General features: G+C 38.4%; 1 protein-coding gene across 1 annotated transcript in view; it reads left to right on the top strand.

The window, feature by feature from the left end:
* The window catches only part of sf3b3 (splicing factor 3b, subunit 3), a 38,669-nt gene extending 17,216 nt beyond the window's left edge, over nucleotides 1-21,453 (top strand). Inside the window, exons 13-27 of the mRNA XM_077193351.1 lie at nucleotides 5,756-5,907; nucleotides 6,090-6,245; nucleotides 6,338-6,493; nucleotides 6,622-6,765; nucleotides 7,680-7,802; nucleotides 7,880-8,034; nucleotides 8,299-8,473; nucleotides 12,045-12,250; nucleotides 12,437-12,593; nucleotides 12,923-13,048; nucleotides 17,204-17,416; nucleotides 17,709-17,807; nucleotides 19,287-19,430; nucleotides 19,732-19,836; nucleotides 20,673-21,453. Of these exons, the coding sequence (XP_077049466.1) occupies nucleotides 5,756-5,907; nucleotides 6,090-6,245; nucleotides 6,338-6,493; nucleotides 6,622-6,765; nucleotides 7,680-7,802; nucleotides 7,880-8,034; nucleotides 8,299-8,473; nucleotides 12,045-12,250; nucleotides 12,437-12,593; nucleotides 12,923-13,048; nucleotides 17,204-17,416; nucleotides 17,709-17,807; nucleotides 19,287-19,430; nucleotides 19,732-19,836; nucleotides 20,673-20,813 (2,252 nt within the window). The 3' untranslated portion in view covers nucleotides 20,814-21,453. The remainder of the gene's footprint in view (nucleotides 1-5,755; nucleotides 5,908-6,089; nucleotides 6,246-6,337; nucleotides 6,494-6,621; nucleotides 6,766-7,679; nucleotides 7,803-7,879; nucleotides 8,035-8,298; nucleotides 8,474-12,044; nucleotides 12,251-12,436; nucleotides 12,594-12,922; nucleotides 13,049-17,203; nucleotides 17,417-17,708; nucleotides 17,808-19,286; nucleotides 19,431-19,731; nucleotides 19,837-20,672) is intronic.
* Nucleotides 21,454-23,967: the final 2,514 nt, after the last annotated feature.

Below are 23,967 nucleotides of genomic sequence, written 5' to 3' on the forward strand. Positions count from 1 at the left end.
GCATCACAAAACTCATCATCTGTCCGCCATCCACCCGCACCAACGTTTTTTGATCAATTTTCGAAACCGCATCCGCGGCGCTGACTGTTTTAAGGTCTATGAGCAATGCGAGGCGCTGCTGTCGCGAGGCTAGAAAGCTCTTGGCTGTTCTAGAAAGATCCAATGCAGCAAAGATATTTAAAGGCTAAAGTCCCTAGTATATTGGCTATGTTGTATCCCCAGAATATCAGCAGTTCATCAGCAGTGAACTCCGTCTCCGATCGGCGCACAGGGATAAATATATATAAGTAAATAGTAGGGCTGGGCGATATGGCCTAAAAAAAAATCCCAGATTTTTTCACAAAAAATCCGATTTACGATTTAAATCGATTTTTTTCTCTCCCTACTTAAAATCAATCTGCAGATGACAAAGAAATTGTTCAAAACAAGTTTTAACTTTATTTTGTTTTAATATTCCCTTCTGGGATTAGAGATTCCCTTCTGGGATGCAATCGGAAACGACAAGCCAAAAAGACAAGAGGACAGGCCCTGTCTTTGAAAACAATGATAATGTAACATAAAATAAACTGGGTGGATTGGGGGGATGTGTAAAAAAACAAAAGACTTGCATCACAATAAGTGTATTGTGATTCTCAAATTATTTGGTAACTAAACAATTTTATTAAGTTAATTAACCATGTAAACAATGTTTCAATGGTACAATGACTGGTAAGCTACTGTTTTTATTATTGCTTAACACGAATTTCACAATTTCAATTCAATTCTTGTTATTTGATTTAAAACTAACTCAAATTAAATATAATGCGTTTTTTATAATAACAACATTATACCATTTTAATGATATAGGTAAAAATATAATGAATGTTTAATATAGTTATCATATTTAGCAAAATACTCCTCTCTATAGCAATTATTTTAAGTCCAACTATCATGCGTGCTATGGGTCATTAAAAGGGATTCCTGAGGTAAATGTAGCGTTATGTGGCATATGTTGTTCTCCAGCTGTTTTATGGACATCTTTCCACGGTTGAAAAACACTGATCGATCGATTTTATTACATTTCGGTAAGTTAGTAGTAAAGAGTAAGTTAACAGATGATCGGTTCATGTGCCGCTTGAACTGAGATCTGTCAGCGTTCTTTCACGTCACATTTACAAGCGCCAAAATGGTGTTTATTGTTTGAATTTCGTAATAAAATTGACAGAATCTGAGAGCTGAGAATCTGTTTCATATCGATAGTAACCTGCTCTGTCTTGTCTGTCGGTGTCAGTGTCCTCTTTGCTTCGCGATTTTTTTCTGCGTGAGAAAAGGGATGTGTGGCGTGAGAGCGTGTAAAAAGTGACAAAATTGCGTCTCTCACAGTGAACTCGTCAGAGTTGGCGGCCCTGCAGATTCAGCTTGTACATGTTTTCGGCGGCTGTGCTTCTCCTGCCGCGGTCTTGTTCATTTGCCATGTTGTTTGTGTATCTCTATCATGGCATGCGCTGAGCCCGGTCGGAACTTCGGGAACCCAGAGGGGAGCGGTGGCGGTTGTTAAAGAGAAAACCGATTTTCATTCAAAAAAAATCGGCGTAAACTACACATTCGAGTTAATCGATAAAATCGATTTATCGCCCAGCCCTAGTAAATAGCCTTCGGCAAACCAGACCTTACCTGACTAGGCTACTGTAGACTAAAATGCTATCATTTCGTTTTGAATTTTGTTTAAAAGTAGACATTTAGGCCCAGCCTTCAACGAGTTTCGGTTCTTTTGAGACGAGCTCCAGTTCACCCACAAGAGATCGCACCCGCGCTTCCACGACCTCCTGATTATATGTCTGCTATTTGCTTCTTATTTCTTAATTCCAGGCAATTAGTTAATGAAACGGTGATTAAAATTAAGGTACAATTTATACAAAACGAAGTTTAATTTAAAGAAAGGCTTTCTACAAAACAAAACTTAATAAAGTGGTCAAAAAAGTCTGTCGTGGGGGGTGGGTGGGGGGGGTGGGGGGGTGGGGGGGGTTAAAGCGGCTAAAGCGGCTATTTAAAGCGGTTTACCCCCATACCACGGGAAAATCTTGCTTTTCAACCGCGGTTAGAAAAAATCCATACCGCCCCAGCCCTACTATCAAATCAAAAAACTCAAAACTATTAAAAAAATATTTATTTTCCTAAATGTTTGATTATAATTTTACTGTCTTCTTTTGTGCCTTTTCTTTTTCCTTTGCTCACTCGGTTCCTCCCTGTCCACACCTGTGCTCTCGTCATCAGTTGTGTCTGTGTGCTGGCTCGTTGGCTCGTCCTTTCCACCAGCATCCTTGACCTCCACACTTTGTTTTTTAAAGTATTCAGCAATTGACCTTTTCATTTTTATATGCCTTAATTCTTGAATTCCTAATTGGCGTGTTTCACCATCAGTGTGCAATGCGCGTGACTTATACGTTTGTTAATAAATAAACTGCAAGTGTCTTGCGGAAGAACATTGTAGCCGGAGCTACTTCTCTCCGTTAATGTCTATGGCGAGTCACGCAAGCACTGGGCAACTCCACAGCCGAGCCCGTAGATATCTATGAGCCGAGCCGACCCCGGAACAAAATAGTCAGAATATAAACATTTATTATAGGTGTACCCTAGTGATTCAGGATAAGTCAAAAACACGGTTTGGAAAATGGATTCATGATGTACTAGTTCATTTTCAACATAAGTTACGGACTGCAGCAGCTGGTGATACAACGGCGTTCTGTTGTGCATGTGTGAATTTAACTGAGTAGTACATGACCATGCACTCGCACAAATGCAACCACATAAAATTTTAACTCGCACATTCTCAAAATATGGTCTCATATGCGACTCTTTTGGTCGCAGTCTGGAACCCTGCATATCAATATTGAGAAAGCAATCACGTCACTAGCTTTAAATATGCAACTTCGCCAGCTAATGCATAAAAGTGACCAGGTGGATATAAACAAATGCAAAAAGATTGGGGATGCACCGAAATGAAAATTCTTTGCCGAAGCCGAATAATAATGAAACGCTTGGCCAAAGGCCGAATACCGAACGCGGTGTTTCTCATTTTTTCCATTTATATTGCCAATTTTTTCACCATTGCATTTAATTAATAGTAAAAATATGCTTTTAACATTTTTGTCTTGCTTTTAGAGAAAAAAATCAAATTGCAAAAATACATTTTAACATTCCAGCAGATATTATTTAAACAAAGCACAATATAACTTAAAATAAATTAATTAGTAAAATAAAATAAAATAAAAATTTTTATTAGGCTATTCAAGAAGGGGGGCTTCAAAGATGGCCAATGGTAGACCTATAACTGACTGCTGAAAGAATGTAACTAAAAAAGTGCATTGAAAATGTGGATGAACCCACAGCAAATGAATAACTGTCCTAGACATAAGCCTACTTTTGCGGTTTACGTACACTTTATCGTGGGAATTGACAGGTTTGCATGGATTGCCTCATCATTTGGGTTTCAATAGCGCACGCTCTCCGTGGCGAATAAAGCCCAATTTATACTTCTGCATCGAACTTGCACCGTAGCTACGCCGTAGGGTGTGCGTAGCGCGCGTACCCTGACGTGCACCTCTCCAAAAATGTAACAACGCGTCAATTCTACGCGGACGCAAGCGCTGTGATTGGTCTGCTCAAACCGCTCCCTGGGGTTTCACATGCTCCCTCTGCGTGCGTCAACGCGGACAACGACGCAGAAGTATAAATGAAAACCAACGCGTAGTCTACGGCGTAGAGGCTCCGGCGTAGGTCCGACGCAGAAGTATAAATCAGCCTTACGGAGTTGCCATGAGAACGACTGACATCTCTCTCTTTTTATACAGATTACATAAACGGGGAGAATATTTGTTTTCGTTTTGAATTAGATCATTTATTAGTATTCGCTGAGTTTTGTTTAAGTTAAGAGACGTGCTCCAGAAAAAAGTTAACAGAGACAGAGAGGCAGAAAGCACACCCTGTTTATTTTCTTTACTTTACAAAAGCACAGTTTTGTTTTGATTGTAAATGGACACAAGTAGACATTTAACAGTTTATTTTTTTCATATTTCTTGAGTCGTGTATGACCATAAATGACGGAGTATTTAAGTCTATTTTGCTGCTATGTGAAAAAAATCCAGCAAAACGTGCCGGCACGTTTGTCGACCCCAGAGGGTTAAAAGACGCTTTAGTGCTGCAAGTAAGGTTATAACATCTGCCACAGATGCATCAGATGAGCTTCTCTTGTGTTATCTGCTCAAAGGGGGCATTTTTGCTGCATTTATAAAGCGCGCGCCTCTCACTCTACGCTGGTTACTATTTGATCGCGTCATCAAAAACGTCATTGTTCGGTCATTTATTCGGTCTTTTTACTTATTCGGCCGAAAATTTCGGTTGCCGAACATTCGGTGCAACCCTAAAAAAGATGGTAACAATTGCGACATTAAACATTTGGGTCATGTGTGCGTGTGTTTTTGTCACATTGTATTAACTGGTTGAGGTACTAATGTTAGAGTCCTCACAGCCTCGACGGCAAACATACATCTGTTCTTTCTCTGCTAATGCAGCATCTAGTCAACAAATGATTTACTTTATATTGATATGGCAAATGGACTGTAGTATTCTGTATTCATACTGTTTCGCTGTCAGTGTTTTAAATGCGCATCTGAAGCGTCAGTGCTCTCCGTGCAGCTTGTGATCTCACGTGTTACAATAAACAACATGGGGTGCCAGTGATAGATTGTTATTTGTCCTCTAGAGGCCGCTCTCACTCTAATGCGAGCAGTCCTTTCTCAACACTCTTGTACTGTGTAATGACAGCGCACAATTCTCAGCTGCTCCAGCAACGGACGCAACCTGGAAAAACTATCGTTATCGGCAAAAATCCATACCGATAGTTCCACCAATCAGCTATCGGTACCGATATATCGGCAAAACCGATGAATCAGTCGACCTCCAATGTAGAATGTGTGCTTGCTCATGAACTATGCAAACTTGTTTGAAATGATTTTCTGCGAATGTTTCTCTGAAGAAAAAAGGTGGTGATTTAGACAAGTCACTCAAAGTATCTTTTAGGAATGCATTTAAACCCTTTTACATTTTGACATCTTGTCTACAATAAGAAATGTAATTGTGCCATATTGGCTTCTCAGAGTCCTGCAGGACCACATAATGACTTCTGGAAGCTCAGTTCTTTTTGTTAGATTAAAGGGCTTACATGCATAAACGATTACATTCTAGATTCTCCTCTTGAAGCATAAAGTCAATGAAAAGTTCTTACAAGTCAGAGCATGCTGAAAAACCAAGCCGTATTCTATTGGATCAACATACGAGGACATTTGCTTGGCATGCACAGTGCAAGTTAGGCATTCAGGAACCGTCACTTGTCTGCCAGATATTTCTCTGAAATCATGTGATTTGCTTTTAGATTTATTTGGCTTGTACGTGCAGCCTGAGCTCTGCAAGGTTTATATTGTGGTCTGTGTACTTGAGTGTTTGAGAGAATCAGTTTCATTTTGAGACTATGCACTATTTTCTTACCTCTCAAGACTAATGTTTTCATTCTCAATAGGCCTTATTCACTGTGTGGTGTTAATTTATCCTTACAAAAAGAGATGGTTCAAATAAAAATGAAAATTATCATTTGCTCACACATGAATAAATTACTTTTTTTGTCATGTTGTAGTATTGGTTTGCATTTATGGTTGCAAATTAATGTGGCAAAGTTTCCAACCAAAGAATTGTTTGAACATTGCGAATTTCCTGTTCACAGATGAGTTTGATGCCTACATCATTGTGTCTTTCGTTAACGCCACCCTGGTGCTTTCTATTGGAGAGACTGTGGAAGAAGTGACAGACTCTGGCTTCTTGGGCACAACACCCACCCTGTCCTGCTCGTTGCTTGGGGAAGATGCCCTTGTGCAAGTGAGCGACGTCTCCCTGACTTACATGCATGAACAATATACCACTGAACCTTTTCTGTTTGCTTGTTAAATTACACTCTGATCTCTGTGTTTTTGCCCAACAAGTAGATAAAATTATTATACTTATAAAATGTTCCATTATTTTATCATTTGATTGGGTTTTCTTTCATTTGCTGGGTAAAGGTCTATCCCGATGGCATCCGTCACATCCGTGCGGATAAGAGAGTGAATGAATGGAAGACTCCAGGGAAGAAGACAATCGTCCGATGTGCTGTCAATCAGAGGCAGGTGGTCATTGCTTTGACCGGAGGAGAACTGGTCTACTTTGAGATGGATCCGGTATGTTGGTGGTCATTTATTTGTCTTGCGTTATCACCTGAATTTTCATCTTTTGTTTGATTGTCTTTCCATTGTGGTTTCTGTCTTTACAGTCTGGGCAGCTAAATGAATACACCGAAAGAAAGGAGATGTCTGCAGATGTGGTGTGCATGAGTTTGGCAAATGTGCCACCTGGTGAACAGCGTTCCCGTTTTCTGGCTGTTGGATTGGTGGACAATACTGTTCGTATCATCTCCTTGGATCCATCTGTAAGCTACTATTTGCTCCTCCATTGTCAGCTGATTTGGGCATTAAACAAGGATTCCAGTTACTGTGCCCACTGAGCATTGGCTGTACAAATACTTTGTGTGATGTGTATAATCTCTTTGTTGCACAGGACTGTCTGCAGCCTTTGAGTATGCAGGCTCTTCCCGCCCAGCCGGAGTCTCTTTGTATTGTGGAGATGGGTGGAGTGGAAAAACAAGATGAACTTGGAGAAAAAGGCACCATCGGCTTCCTATACCTCAACATTGGCCTGCAGGTAAGAAACACTCTTGCTTGCTCTGGGTTGGTAACATAAAGGTTTCGGGTCCATTCCCAGCTAGTGGCAAACGGGAAATTGATCACTTTTCCGTGCATTTGTGTGTTTGAGCAAGGCATGCACCCTTTTGCTTTCCTATCTGTTTTTCTCAACAACAAACAAAATCCTCCCAATGATGCCATGTATAGTATGCAGTGCTTAAACGTACAGTATACTGCAGTAAAAACGCACACATATTAGACTGATATACATTTATAAACTTTTGTCAAATTGGTTTTTGAACTGTAAAGTTGTCTAAATCAGTTTTTACCGTAATTTTACAGTTTGGAATGTTACAGTAGATATTGGTATTTCAAAAGAATGCAGTTACCTAAACGTAGTTCTATTCTAATATCAGAATTTTTCTGAAATTATTTAAACTGCTAATTCCAAGAAATATTTAGAAAAATTTTCCTTTCACATTTTTTTCTTCTCTCTGGCAGCATATGCAAAACTTCTCCAATCATTTAGTATGCTTAAACCCTGCCACTTTCTTACGATTGACTGCAAGCTCTCATTCATATCTGCTTGCATCCAATCAACAACTGATGGATAATGTAGCAGCACTACTTTTTCTGTAGTCAGTCAGATGTGAATTGTAATATGAAAAAGATTTGTTACTTCATCTTGACTTTAGTGGAAGGCACACTTGTGAGCACCCCTCGACAACCTAAAATGCAAATGGGGCACTCTGTTCTTGTGCATTTTCTTTGCTCACCATAAACATCACAAGATCACTTCAGGTGTGCCATTTGGAACAAAGCCTTTGAAAGGAAGCCAAAAGAACGGCAATGTGACTCCCTTTTTTGTTACTTGATGACATGACTTTATTGGACAATAATTTTCTTCCTACTATAATCCCCTCTTTGTTTTAGAACGGAGTGTTACTGCGTACTGTTCTGGATCCAGTGACCGGGGACCTGTCTGATACTCGAACTCGGTATCTCGGCTCTCGTCCCGTCAAGCTTTTCAGAGTCCGGATGCAGGGCCAAGAAGCTGTGAGTCACGCCTGCATTTTATGTCTGTTGCACAGCTTGCCAATTTACTAACCATCATGTGACCTTTAACTGCGCAGGTTCTGGCCATGTCCAGTCGTTCCTGGCTGAGTTACTCATACCAGTCTCGTTTCCACCTGACCCCCCTGTCATATGAAACCTTAGAGTATGCATCAGGCTTCGCTTCTGAACAGTGTCCTGAGGGTATTGTTGCCATTTCCACCAACACACTGAGGTAAACACACGTACTCCTCCTGTGTATACAGTACATAATCTGTACTTTTTCAAAGTTCACAGATTTGTGACAACATTAATGTCAAGCATATTGTGGTTGGTTTCATAGATGTCAGTTCCAGTAATTTTAATCCATTAATGTGTGATATTTATAATTTACCAATTGATCTGATACTCAGATATAGCTTTAAAAGTAAATGTGCGGAAATTAAGCAAATGCTGGTTCTAAACTTTCTGTGAAATCATCCCTCCCTCTCTTCCTCAGAATTTTAGCTCTTGAGAAACTGGGTGCCGTCTTCAACCAGGTTGCATTCCCACTGCAGTATACACCTCGCAAGTTTGTCATCCACCCAGAAACAAACAACCTGATCCTGATTGAGACAGACCACAATGCCTACACTGAAGCCACCAAAGCCCAGCGCAAGCAGCAGATGGCTGAGGTCAGTGAACCTGGACTTCACATGGAAACATTTAATGGATCGTTCACCCAAAAATCTAAATTATAATTTACCTGTCCTCAAGTTGTTTCAAACCTTTATGAATTTATTTCTTCTGCTGAAAACAAAAATATATTTTTTTAAGAATATGGATAACCAAACAGTTGATGGGCCCCATTCACTTCTATGGTATGGGAAAAAATACTATTCAGGAATCAGATTTTTTCGTATTTATACGGATTTCCGCCCTGAAAAGTATGACCCACATGAATTGCAGAAATGTGAGAGGAAAAAATGGTTTTGGGAAGGTGTGGTGGTAACTGTATGATGATTGAAATTGCGAAATGGCCTTAAACAATTACTAAACAAACTGCAAAATGTTACGTTTCTAATACATTTATTTAATGCATGTAATGCTTCTGACGGCGCCGCATAAGCTCACGGCACCATCTGTGGGACACTTAGCATAGCCGGGGTTCAAAGCACCAAATGGGAGTAAAATCAGTGTTGAAACTACTTTTTTTTTTAAATACATTTTTACGATGCATTGTGGTGAGATGGCTTAGTGCAATCGACAAATCGCAACTGTTGTATGATTATTGTTATTTTTTTCTCCCCCAAACCAGTTCAGCGTAAATCCTGCCCTGTGCAGTGACGGGTAGGTTTAGGGATCAATGTTTGGTTTAGGCAATCAGGACCGTGATTGGCATGACCAATGAAATCTTTAGAATTAGCTGCAAGGTGGGATTTCCGCTGAACTGGTTTGGGGGGAAAATCACGCAACGGTTTAAATGTAATTAGGCCTATATAAGATTATATATAATCTTTGTGCTGAATGTTTCAGAGTATGAAACAGCACTGTGTTTTCAGTTTCAATTCAAAGTAACAGTACTGTGTTTTTGAGTCGCTTATTATTTGCATTTGGGTGCGCAACTTTTGTCATGAAGACCGTTTAGAAATCTGTTGTTGTCAATAAGCAATAAGGTCTCCCTGCTGTTTTCTGCCCACAAAGAAAAACAAAAAGAAAAACAAAAATTACCATAAATGTTAGTTTTGTTCTGTAACATAAAATAATAATGATGACAATTAACATTATTAATAACAATTCTATTAATACTTTTTTATTATAACATGCATTATATTATATCATGATTATATATTAGATTTAATTTTACATTGCAATAGTATGTATTGCATTATATCTTTTCAGATACACAGGCATGTGATCAGCTAAAGACGAAAGAGGAAAACCTGACCACACACACATATATATATATTTTTTATATATATATATATATATATATTTAGGTGTATATATATATATATATATATTTTTTATATATATATATATATATATATATATATATTTAGGTGTATATATATATATATATATATTTATATATATATATATAGGTATATATATATAGGTATATTAATTGTTGGGGGTGTGGTCAGGTTTTCCTCTTTTGTCTTTAGCTGATCACATGCCTGTGTAGCCTACATCTAGGGTTGGGTATCAGTTGGGTTTTATCCGATACCAGTATCTACTCGGTATTTTTTAAACGGTTCCAGTGCTTAAACGGTTCTTGAAACGGTACTTAAGACAACAAAACCGCACACACTTTGTTAAAAAATAGTAGCCTAACCTATTATTTACAGGGTCAAACTGGACACAATATTAACTTAAATCTTTAAACAATATAAATACAAGTAACATATGCTAATAATAAATAAACCAATATTAAATAAATATTCACATTTACATATCAAATAAAACAATATTGTATCAAACAATGTAATAATACTGGAGAATGATAGAGATTACTATCTGGGTAATCTAATCTCGACATCGCTCCAGGTTCCCATGTTTTGTCTGCTTGAACAAGTCATGTAAGTTATCTGGTCGTTGCACTAGTTACGGCAGCGCTTAGCTTGGCGAATTTGGTATTTCGTTCCCACTGCGTCTTAGCTACGCAGCGTTGAGTGAACGAGACGCTGCGTTCGCTGCCAAGATCCTCGCGCTGTCGACAAGCTTCCTTTTTCGGCAGAGAAATCTGAGGAGCAGATGATGCGCGCACTAATATAATATGACGACTAAAGAGTGCCGAGGCGGCGCCCGCGCCATCAGCCAATGGATTGACGTGATTCTATATGGGCTTCAGACAATCGGCACACCCAGAGGGCGTTCTGACGCTAATTTTACACGTGAAATGCAGCCAAACCTTGGAGCGTTTTGTCTTCGGCATCTTCATTAATCCCCTCGCTATCAGCAGACGTTCCGGGAGTCTCCCGCATATTGATAACGCCCCTCGTGCCAGCAAATTAGTTAAAATCACCCAGAATCTAGAGCGAACGAGCAAGAGCGCGCATGCGAGACATAACAGACTGTGCTCCAAACCGTATAGTGCGCGCATAGCGAAGAGGGAGAGAGCGAGAAACCTTGCGTGTGTGCGCCTCATGACAGAGAGTCAGGCACCGAAATGTTCGTTCTTATTGGTCTGGTTACTACAGTTTACGTCGGAACCGGTTCCCTATTGGCACCGCGTTTCGGAACCCAACCCTACCTACATCAGAGGAAATTAATGAATACAGGTTTGGAATATCTTGACGCTGAGTAAATGACACTATTTTCTTTTTGGGTGAACTTTCCCTTTAAGAAACAACGCGTTTGTCTTCATCTCCTCTAAAAAAAAATTCCTTATCTCCATCTATTGTTCCTCCTCTCTCTTCTGTCTGACTCATAAACTAATTTTCCCAGTCTAATCCCTGTCTGAGACAGAATTTCAATGCTCTCTTATCGGAAGTTTTCAGTCATGTCCATTTTGCGGCCAACTCATCAGTGGCGTATATTTGCAAGGGTAATTCCATGTTGACGAACCGTAAAAGTGACAAATACTGTAAAATGTGCAAGCCATGGTTACTGTGGTGGTCCCTCAAAGATAAATCATATTGATGCAGTCCTGCCAGTGTTTGAGTCCATCTTGTAAGAATAAACAGTCCACAACTGTGGTGTAAAATTACTGCTTCTGAATTGTATTGCTTAACATGAAGTTCTCGTTTATCTGCAAATTGTCTCAAAAAGATTCTTATATACACTTTGTGGATGGCCCTTTATAATTAAGGGGTTTGGTTTGGCCCTTTAATTCCAGTGAAGATGAATCTTAATGCTACAACATAGAATGAAATTCTTGCAACAATGTGGGAAGCACAACATTTTCAACAGTTCATGGAGGGCACTAGTCTATTTCAGCCCTGTGTACGAAATGATTTAGTGGTTCTGGTGTGGTGGAACTTAACTGGCCTTCACAACCCCAGACCTGAACCCCACATAACTCCTTTGGGATGAATTCAAACTTGGTGACCTACACCAGAGCCTGAGCTCATTGATGTTCGTGTCTGAATGGTAGCAAATGCCCACAGCCATTTTCCAACACAGTGATACCTCTTTTTAGTAATTAATGGCTAATTAATGTAAATTGTTTGAAAAGTAGGTGCTAAACAAGAACTTAATGGTTTACACTTATTTTTAGCCATATATTGCATCATACAAGTAATTTTTTTTTCTGCTCTACAGGAAATGGTGGAGGCAGCGGGGGAGGATGAAAGAGAGCTGGCTGCAGAAATGGCTGCAGCTTTCTTGAATGAGAACCTCCCAGAAGCCATCTTTGGGGCACCTAAAGCAGGTTCTGGGCAGTGGGCTTCTCTAGTACGCATGATCAACCCCATCCAGGGCAATACACTGGACCTGGTGCAGCTGGAGCAGAACGAGGCAGCTTTCAGGTGAGGAAGCTGAATTATGGATTAAAGGGGACATATCGGACAAACGGTATAACGTGGACTTGTATGCAGACTTGCGCTTAGGTTTACACTGCAAAACTTCCTTTGCTGTTCTGCCGTTAAGTTAGTCTCTTCCATGTCCCACCTATTTCTCTGATCTTAGTTCATCTTTACATGTATCTTTTGCAGTGTGGCCGTATGTCGCTTTTCCGGTGGAGGCGATGACTGGTATGTGTTAGTGGGTGTTGCCAGAGATATGATACTAAATCCGCGCTCCGTTGGTGGAGGATATATTTATACCTATCGGCTAGCTGGAGGTGGGGACAAGCTGGAGTTTTTGCACAAGGTGAGTGGAAAAGGAAATGACTTGGCTTGAAACTACTGATTGGTCTCATGTGTTAGGTGGGGGCTCAGGAATGTGGAATTCCCCGCAAATCATTAAATCTGCCGAAGAAATCCATTTAAGCTTAGCAAATCAGAAAATTTGACTTTATGGTGTAGGTGTTTAGTCCACGACCCAAAAATGCCATGTTTTGAATGTTTATGGTCCAGTTAAATCTTTAATGATGTCAATGATGATCAAGCTGTGTATCAAAACCATATGTTAAAAGGTACATTTCTGATCAACTTCCTCTTAAACAAGATTTGAACTAAGACATGGGTTCTGATTGACAGACACCCGTGGAGGACGTGCCCCTGGCTATCGCTCCCTTTCAGGGACGAGTGTTGGTTGGAGTAGGCAAACTCTTGCGCATCTATGACTTGGGGAAGAAGAAACTTCTCCGCAAGTGTGAAAACAAGGTGAGGAGTCACAGAATCACTTTTGATGTCTGAGGAAATTATTTTTTCCCCTTAAGGCATTGAATAATATGAAAGTCATGTAAATGACACAGTACTCTTGTATTTGCTGTAAATGCATAACCATATGAAAAACATTGAAATAGAAGTTTAGACCACAAAGTTTGACAGTTGTTATAGGGTAGAGTACTTCACTCCAATGTTCAAGTTAAATCAGCTTACTGTCAAGTTTTAATCTCGCACAGGCATACACTGTAAAGCCTGCATTTATTTGAGAAAACCAAATACAGCGTGTACAACAAATTCAAGTGGAGAATAAAATCTTTATTTGAATCTAGGGTTGTCACAATTCCTCAATTAAATTACAGTACTACATTTTAAAAAAAACATCCTTGATTGCAATATCTCCGTGTCGAGTAACCGGCAAAATACTGGAAGTGGTGCATTCCACGGACAGGAGTTCATGAACTGCATTATTAGACTGTTTTCTAAGGCTGCATGATGTATTTCTAACCATTTAAAAACCATACTATAGCATACTGCCATTGTGAATTCACAAAGGCTGCGATTCAATTAAATAAATGTATACCCTTCGGGTTTCTCAGAACGGCTCAGTTCACACTAAATGCTGCTCCACATGAACTGTTATCATTTACTTGTGTGGAGCGCGTCTTAAACTCTCTGCATATGCAGAGTGTTGCTTTCAACCTTCATCTGAGAATACAATGAGGGCCATTATATTTGCAAGGTAAATAATTTATAAACCTACATCAATATGTTTCTAAATAAGTGAATTGTCGGTAATCAATTTCAAAATAAAAATTTTAAACCTCGCTCGGAGTTAGCATGTTTTGATGTCCACCTATTCTTGTTCAAGAAATGACAGTGGCTGTAGCATTTCTATTGTAAATTAGATTAAGTGAATATTTGAAATTTCTTTTGGCCAATAGTTTAGTTTATTTTTTTATAAAGCACATTTCTACTGCCTCAAGTACAGCCCAAAGTGCTGCACACAAGGATAAACAAGTATTTGATCTGTTGTTAAGCGTAACATTACTAGACTGTTGGTGCCTTCTGCAGGCATTTATTTGGGGTGTAACGATACATTGTTATATTGAGAGAACTATCTAAAATTGCAACATGTATCTTTGATGTAAACAATATGATTCGCATTATAGAGTTAGTTTTATCCAAGGCTCAGTTTTATTGTATAAGATATAATTCACCCACCCACGTCGTTTTAAACCTATAAGATTTCCGTTCGACTTCCAAACACAAAAGAAGATATTTATGAAACCTGAGTGATTTCTGTCCCTCCATTTAAAGCTACACTGTAAGATTTTCTCCCATCTAGCGGTGAAATTGTATATGACTACCAACTGAATATTACTTTCTAGCCCCTCCCATTCCGAGGGCGTATTATTCCAAGATTAACATGGCTTCTAGTTCAACTTCGTCCATTAGTGTTCCTTCAAGTGATGAGGTTACTTTAGAAAACTATTACAAATTGCATTTAGTTATTTAGTCAGTTAACATATAGGTTATGACCTCTATGTAAAACAAATAAGTTTAACGTTTTCGTTATTTTGGTACCAGTTCATTGCTAACATCAGCTATCAGGTACCCTAATGAATGCAAGCTAATGTTAGTAAAGTATAAGTGCTATTGTTATTCTGTATATTGTATGAGATTAATGGCGTAAGGCAACATTTACAGCGTGGGCTACATAATTTTCTCCGTGAGCTGAGTCAGATCAGTTGTTGCGACAGAGGTGCGAGGAAAAGCTAAAGGTGGAGGGAAAGGTAAACTTGGCGACTGTTACATATCCTCGAGAATAGGCGTGATCCCCAATCTTCGACAGGCTTTCTAATCTGCCTACAGTCACGAGTAATCTCCCCCTCGCATTCGTCACGGTGCTAGGGCTGGGCGGTGTGACGGTATATATCGTTACTGCAGTAGAAAATGTCAACCGTAACAGATTTTTTTTATTCCGTGTATGCCGCGACATGTAAATAAGTGGGCATGGTTAACTCACGTGTAGTGTGCTTGAGACTGAGACACTGAGATTTGTCAAAGAAACATGAAGAAAGCAGATCAAGAGGACCTACAAAGGAATTACGCTTTCTAAAGGGTTGTTGTTAACGTGATATTTTCGGGGGGAAATGAGCAGCAGTCACTAGAAGTGCAGCACCTGTTTAGAGGAGTGCACGTTCGCAACGGGGAAAGCATGAAGCTTACTTGACAACATCAGTTCATATATCAATACCGTAACGAATAGAAATAACCTTAAATAATGTATAGTCTTTCCGTGTCTTATGTATAGTTACTTTTTAAACATGAAAATCGCATTCAGCATGACACTCAAGCGGTTGCCGTGGTAATGAACAACCTTCTTGTTAAAGCGAATGTGTAATCCTGTATCTGAGGCAAAATGACTAAATATGCAGTGCGAGTTATACATTTCTAACTCCAAACAATTGGCCACTGAACCAGCTGATCAAATCTTCCTTTGATTCGATACCTGATTACAACTTGACACTCAAATGAACCGATCGCATTTTACTGATGCAAAAGACGCGCGCGTGCACACGCACTGAGAGGGAGCACGGTGTGTCAGTGTTCGCCGGGCTATGGTCAAATAATGACGCAGTTACAAGGTGTGTATAATTATTTTAAGCTACTTAGTCAACACTAACAGTAGCTGCTGTTCGGTGTTCATACTGCTGCTCTCCTTCTAGTCACTTCTAAATTGATTAAAGCTCCAGGTGACGGGTTGCCAGATATAAAAATAAACAGCCAAACAAGCCCCTTACAAACGCAGTATAATAAATAGACATGGCAAAAATGTACTGGGGAACACATATAAACTAGTATAGTATTACTAATATCCTACAAAATTAAAATCAAGTAACTAATGTATTATGAATACAGAATAGTTCAAGATAAAATATTCAGATATTATAAACTAATTGATGAAGTAAAGCAATAACATGAAATTGAAAAAATTTTCAGCAACACTTTATTTAACGTTGAATTGCATCTATGAGTTGTATTTAATATCAATCAGTTGGGGGCAGTTCATCTAAAAGTTGATGAGTTTGTTTTGTTTACTATATTTAGCTATCAAAATAGTTTACCAAAGAAATAATTTATCAAATAAAAGAAAAATCAAACAAGGTGAAATACTTGTGAAATACTTTTCATTTCTAAAGTATTTGGGTTTATTTATTATACTAAGCCCTTTTTGTTGATTTTTCGAGAATAACTACATGTATAAATAACCATATCGTGAAATATATCGTTACCGTGAAATAAAATAAGTCATACCGTGAAATAGAAATTCGGTCATACCGCCCACCCCTACACGATGCCACTGACTGTAAAAGCGCAAAAGGCGAAACTTGAATTTCCAGATATGTCCCTCTTTGGCTAATGTATTTTCAAGATGGAGGCGCAACACCGCTGCCGCCATTCAATGGACTCGCTCTTATGTATTCTGAATGGCAGATTCTACGCTTACAAGAATACTTGATTAATTGGTGGAAGTAATTACACATGAATGAGCACATATAATTTTGAAAGAACAAAGTGTTTTTTTGCTAATAATCAACTTAAAAAATTACACAGTGTAGCTTTTAACTCCAAACTTAAAAGATCCCAAAAAAAGTAAAAAATAATCAATCAAGTGGTCCAATCCAAGTCTTCTGAGGAGACACAATATTTATCTTAAAATATCGCGATAGTATTATATTGTGATTCAGTACCACATTTTGTATCGAATTGGGACATGAATGTATCTTACATCCCCTATTTATTATAATACATAATGTACATAAGTTGATTGTTTATATTATGTATTTTATGTTCTATAAAACCATATGATTACCATAACTTGCTTTTGATACTTTATTTGAACCAAATATTATTGCCTTGTTGTTAGAATTAATGTATTTTAAGTCATTTTGAATGTTATTGTTTGGTTTTGATATTTTTTTTGATGATGATAATAGTCCTATTTCTCAATTAATCATCAACATAATCGACTGATTTTATTACCAAAGTAATTGTTAGTGGCAGCCCCATTAGAAACGTTATATTTGTATGTCTTTGACAGAATTATTTTAAGTGGTAACTTAACTCCTTTTCTTATTTTTGCAGCATGTTCCTAACTTGGTGACGGGCATCCACACTATTGGGCAGCGTGTGATTGTGTCTGATGTTCAGGAGAGTCTATTCTGGGTGCGCTACAGACGCAACGAGAACCAGCTCATCATCTTTGCTGACGATACATATCCTCGCTGGGTCACAACCGCCTGCCTGCTCGATTATGACACCATGGCTGCCGCGGATAAGTTTGGAAATATCTGTGTTGTGAGTATTGTCACCTGTTTGCTTTTGAGAGCTTTGAGATCTGTATCACAGATTTACCAGATACTGTTTGCCAAGTCAATGTAAACCAACTTTCACTTCACGCAATATTTTAGTATAGATGAGCTTTTTAACATCTAATATATTGACGTGTTGTTCATTTTCTCCCTCCATTACAACTGCTAATAAAATTACATGTAAATTCAGGAAAAAAGAAAAATTGAAGTGTCATCATCTGCATATATTTGCAACAGAGGTAAACTGCATACTAATTTCATACCAAAAAAAATTTCAGGTTCGCCTACCCCCCAATACCAGCGATGATGTTGATGAGGACCCCACAGGGAACAAGGCATTGTGGGACAGAGGCTTGCTTAATGGAGCATCACAAAAGGTAGAAGTTTCTGCTAGCCTCATTTCTCAATACCTCATGTCCCACTGGTCCCGGAAATTGCTCGCAAGACCTTTGGCACTGAGCTGTCCTAACCGCTTGTTTCTCATTGTTTTTGTCTGTCTGGTTGGTTTCGCGGTTGCGGTTCTCCTTGTGCGCACACACAGACCTGTACCCCAAAACATTTGGCTGGAGTCCATGCCCTGCTCTGGTTTTGAAACCTCAGCAGCAAATTTTGTCCTCTCGCCAGAGATCATTATGTGCAGATTAGTAGCATGGAAATGTTTAGTTGGACTCAAGGGAAAGTCCCTATTTGCACACCAATGACTTGCGTCTAGCTTTGATGGACATACCTAAAGCATGTGTAATTAGGACTGAGCTGGATTGGGTGGGTTGGTGAAAACATTATTGTGGAATTTGACTAGGGATGCACAATATATTGAGACCATATCAGTTATCAGCCGATAGTAGTATTTTTTTTTTTCTGTGATTTTTTTTTTTTAATTGTAATTTGCTGAAATCTAGTGCTAATTAGAATGGATACTGATTATTGATAGTGGCTGATGGATAAATGGAATAGGACTCTTAAAAGGTTAAATCTTAAAGAACACTTTCTGTTTAACAGCATATCTTAAAGTTCTGTTTTGGTGTTATGATAGGAAAGCTGTATGCGTTTATAATCAGAGTAAAGTTCGTTAGTTTGAACAGTTTACACCAGATTTACACTAAGTAACCAGTTAAGGTTATTCATACATAATGCTCTGTTTATATATTTCTGTTTCAGACCACACACACAGACTCTCTTGTCTAATACTCCAACATATTTGTCATAGCTGTCTTGCTCTTGTTTGTGTGTACAGTAGTCAACATCTGAAAATTCATGTATAACTTTGATGATAGGTTTTGATCTACTTCAAATGTTGACTACTGTATATGTGTGTGTGTGTGTGTGTGTGTGTGTGTGTGTGTGTGTGTGTGTGTGTGTGTGTGTGTGTGTGTGTGTGTGTGTGTATATATATATATACAGCTGATTTTATCTGATGTGTAACATTACATTAGATATGTGCATTAGGTCTTAATATAATAAACCTGCTGCTGCAATTAATGTTAATTAAACAATGAAAGATAAGAGGGAATCACCCACTGCTCTTTACTGAATAACTTGTAGCTTTAATAATAATAATCCATTATCACTTAAGCATATTTTGATGGACTATGATAGATTAAACTCTTTATTTTTCAGTTAACTTATGAAAAGAGTTTAAATCAGATCTAGTTTTAGAATTTTTATTTAATTTAAAAATCTATTAAAATATATGATTAAAATCTTTCTCGCCATGAATATAGACAGGGTAGCTGGCATGGCATTAAACTATAAACAAACACATTTTGAATAAAATAACTTACAATTTTTTTAATAAACATGCTTCTGAAGACCCAATTTAATCCATACCTGTCATTTTTCTTCCCTGTTAATCACAGGCTGAAGTGATTATTAACTATCACATAGGAGAGACTTTGCTGTCCCTCCAGAAAACCACCCTCATCCCTGGAGGATCAGAGTCCCTTGTGTACACCACGCTATCGGGAGGCATTGGCATCCTGGTGCCGTTCACCTCTCACGAGGTACAGTTCCTTAGTGTTAACTAGTAATTGCTAGTGTGCAACGGTCTTTCATAATTGCATGAGGAATGCTAATGTGCAATGGTCTTTCATAAATCTAAAACCACCGAAGTAGAAGAGGTGAAGTCCTCTGATCAGGGCACTTGCATTCAGGCCATCAAAGTAGAGACTTTGACTTGTATGGTGCAACTTTAGTTATCAAACTCATTAAATAAATTATTGAATAAAGGTTGGCCATATTTTAATTTTATAATTAAATAAGTTTTTTATTTGTGAAAATAAACTATGTCTCTTCTGTCTTTAGGATCATGACTTTTTCCAGCACTTGGAGATGCACATGCGCTCTGAGTTTCCCCCTCTGTGTGGTCGTGATCACCTCAGCTTCCGCTCATATTATTTCCCAGTGAAGGTAAGGACCAACACACAGTTTATACATTACACAGCTTTAGTATTAACCAGGGATGGCTCGATACCCCTTTTTATATCTGATACAAATACCGATACTGCGACTTTGAGTTTTCTTCCGGGAACGTACACGTCACAATATTCCCCATTTCAATAAGTCCCGCCCAAGGCCATGCACAAAAAAGTGGTGGGCAAGGCCTGGTTGAGTTGTGTTAGTAGTGCATTTAAACTCGTGGTTGGTAAGGGACGTAACATTTCTTAAACGCACTTTAAGCGGTTGACCTATCACAACACACTGATCCAGCCGACCAATCAGAGTATGTTGCACTTTTAATAGAGAACTAAACAGTGTGATAGAAGTGATGCAAAAATGTGAAAAGGGTGTTTTTTGAACATTCAAGCATGGAAAACTATTCTAGTTGACCCCAAAATCAAGCCTTTAAAAAAGGGCATAATAAGTGACCATTAAGGTTGCAGTATACTAATGAAAAGGTTAAATCCAACTATTTTATAAAATGTAAAAAAAATAAAGCCACATAATGCCTTTTAAAAGACCTGGACTTTAGTTTATAAAAATATTTGTGCATATATTTCTCCTTCGAACTTAATGGTGACAACCATACTGACAGGATCAGATTTGGATTTGTCATGTCGGACCAATATCGGATCAGTGAAGCCCTAGTGTTAACCAGACTTTTTAGTTAGTTCTTAACTATTCACTTATACTTAAATGCAGAATCTTAAAAGAGATAACTAATATACCATTATTTTGCAAATACTCAGACTATTTAAGTCCCTTATTGGTCATTTTTCTCATTGACTTTGCTTGTATGCTTCTAGAATGTGATCGATGGAGACCTGTGTGAGCAGTTTAACTCTATGGACCCCCATAAGCAGAAGAGTGTCTCTGAGGAGTTGGACCGCACACCTCCGGAAGTGTCAAAGAAACTGGAAGACATCAGAACACGCTATGCCTTCTAGTGTCTTTACATCTGGCAGGAGCACCATGAGAAAATCAATTGTTTTTCTGGGCTTCCCATGGCTGTGGTCTCAACTTTCCTACCACAAGTATAGTAACATTTTGGAGGCAGCTGAAGGAAGTTCCCCCTTTAACTGGAGCCAGCTGGAAGCAGTCACAGTCCCAGTGGTCAATGACCTTGTCCTGGATGAAATGACTGTTGGTACTGTGCTCAGTACGAAGCATCAGTTTTTAGATCTTACTTGAGTGACTGCATAGAACAAATATTTTTGGAGGAATGTTTTCATGCATAAGACTACATCAGTGTGGCTTTTGATATGTATAGACTTGAAAAATGTCTATTACTAATTTTGTAGCTAAATCCACATTTAATTGTATGAATAAGTTCGCTTAAAATATTCCATCATTCACATCTTGAGTATTTAAATTGTGTATCTTTTGAAGGTTAAAAATCTGGTCATACTCTTGTAAAAACGGTGAAATTGTAAAATAGCTTTAGTTCTTGTCTCTGTGGAAGCAACAAATCTGTTGTGGCTTTTAACTTTTTTTTTCAGCCATAATCATCCAAACCTACAAAAAGAAATAGTGCTGTTTATGTCATGAAGTGTGAAAGAATTTGTAAATAAACTTTTTTTTACTTTCTCATGTGTTTCCGTGTTTGTCACAAGACTTGCCGTTAACTGAGCCCTCAAGCAAAGCAGGTTTTCTCTGTTTTCCTAAGGTTTTTTTTCTTCTTTTTTTTCATTTAGTAAAGCTTCTACATCTCTTCTCATGACAGTGAGTCATTTTGTGTTAGCCTTGAAATTATAATTCAGTCTTGTTCACTTAGTGAGTCAGGCTTCATCTCCTTAAATTCACCAAATTTTAAGCAGTGTCATTTAAATCTTTTGGATACATTTTTCATAGATTAATCTGATTGCACTTGACCTGACATCATACTTAAAAAATTTGTTGGTTTGAAAAAATTTTATGGCATTTTAAGATGACTGACCAACACTGGCAGTGTGCGATGTATCCAATTCGACCAATGCAATGCCAAAGACTTTTCACATCCACGTACTGGTAAGAAATATTCTATTTCTTCATTCAATTGTAACAGTACTCATGTAGTATACCTTCTAAAGTGTCCCTGTGGATTGGTGTACATAGGTCAAACAAAACGTCAACTTAAACTAAGAATAGCTGAACACAAAACAGCAATTCGTACCCAGAATGTAACATATGCCATGGCGAGGCTATAAGCAGGCCAATCATGGTTCCCCTGCATCATTGAAGTTTTGGGGAATTGAGAAAATTACACCCACACCCAGAGGTGGTGATATCAATAACGTCTATGCAGCGAAGCATTTTGGATTCATACACTTAATACTCTTGAACCTCTAGGACTAAAATCTAAAAGAAGAATTGAGTTTATCATGCTTTCTCTAAACATTTAAACTTATTAAAATACATTATGTAAAATGAAGATACTACGATTCCCATTGTATTGTGTACATTTTATGTTTGATACTTGTATGTGGGCACTTGCCCTTTAATGACTGATTTGTGAATGTGGCACCTTGGTTTAGATGGGTGTGTTTTTGGGTGGTTTACGCACAATCACACCTGTTGATAATCCTTATTAATGGCTTCATTGCCCATTTTCTCCAAGGACTCTGATGAAGATGTAACTTTACATCGAAATGTTAGTCATTGCTATGCACCTCAAATAAATTGTATTATTAAGAAGACATCTGCACCGGCGATTCTTTTTTCTCTGCAGTGTGCAATCTATGTCACACCATTCTCTTGAGAACACTTGAGGTTAACTACTGCTATAAATGAAAGTTACAGCTGATTTTAACTATAACCAAATATGTTGTTCCTTTTAAAGTCCAGAATGATGAAAGTCCGCACTCTCATAGGGCTATATTTGGAGTTGAAGTTCATTATTGTAGATCACTATTTTTGGCAACAGGGTATTCCCTTCTATGAATCAATCTTGTGTAATTTTCTTCTTTTAATTGCTTTGGTCAGTGTAGCCTGACAAAAGTCAAGACAGACTGTGATGTATGTTAGTATCAGTGAGTCACATCCTGATCACACTAAAGCCCACAATGTTAAAGAACCAGTTTCTACCACTCTCCACCTACAGTCCAGTTATCACTTTAATTGCCCCCTTAATCAAGAAGAATTCAGTAGTTTCAAGCCTCAAGAATTCAAGTAGTTTTTCCTTAAAATTTACAAAAATGCAGTCATGCTGTGGAATGAAGGTACAGAATTGAGCAATATGAGGAAACCCACAATGTTTTCAAGTGTGTCTAACTGTGAGGTTGTTCTAGTCCAGTGTGTAAAGTCAAATTCTTTTTTTTATGGTCTCACAGATTAACCTATTTACTATTGCGGTAACCTCAAATAGCTTTAGGACCCCCTGGAAAACGAGATGATACATCTCAAGGGGCTATCCTTCAAATACATTTCTTCTTCTTCTTCTGACTGTGCCAACAGATGGCTCTAATTGTTGTTACCATGATTATTGTAATTCCAAATTCAAATTCAGACTGTATGGTTGGACAACTCTCAAAGTGTTGTGAATGCACCCCAAGATTGTGGGGGACTTGGAATATTCTCTTGGGGTCTGTGATGATGTGGCCCACCCATAAAAATAGTCCCGGGCTCTGACATCACTGCTAACAAATAAAAAATAAAGTCATAAAAGTAGGTTGAGATATTGTGGAGGAGGGTGTTTATAACCTGGTACACATTTAGAAGTTTTATTTCACTAATCTTCCTTTGGGGGGTTTCCCTATTGATATGATGTAATCTGTGTTGACAGATGGTGTTTTGATTACTTTTTTTTAAGGTTTGGGTGGGGGTCTCGGAATGTCCCTCTCATTAGGTCTTGAGTGGATTTGGCCTTTGTTAGGACAGCAAAGATAGCGCTATCGACAAGGGATTGTGTCCCTAAAGAAAGATTATAGGTACTACAAAACAAGGGGGCCATTGTGGCAATTGACAAAGCCATCATAGGACAAAGCAAGTGTGTGTGCGTTGGTTGCCCATATGCCCATTGTCCATTGTCTTGCGAGATGAGGCGCTTCGGAGTCCGAAAAAGATGTCTTTTCATGAAAGTCCTAAAAATGTACAACTGTGCCAAGTCTGTCGGCACAGAACCAC

Source organism: Siphateles boraxobius, unplaced genomic scaffold, assembly GCF_051911475.1.
Source record: "Siphateles boraxobius isolate OS27281-9 unplaced genomic scaffold, OSU_SipBor_1 31, whole genome shotgun sequence".
Classification (NCBI taxonomy): domain Eukaryota; kingdom Metazoa; phylum Chordata; class Actinopteri; order Cypriniformes; family Leuciscidae; genus Siphateles; species Siphateles boraxobius.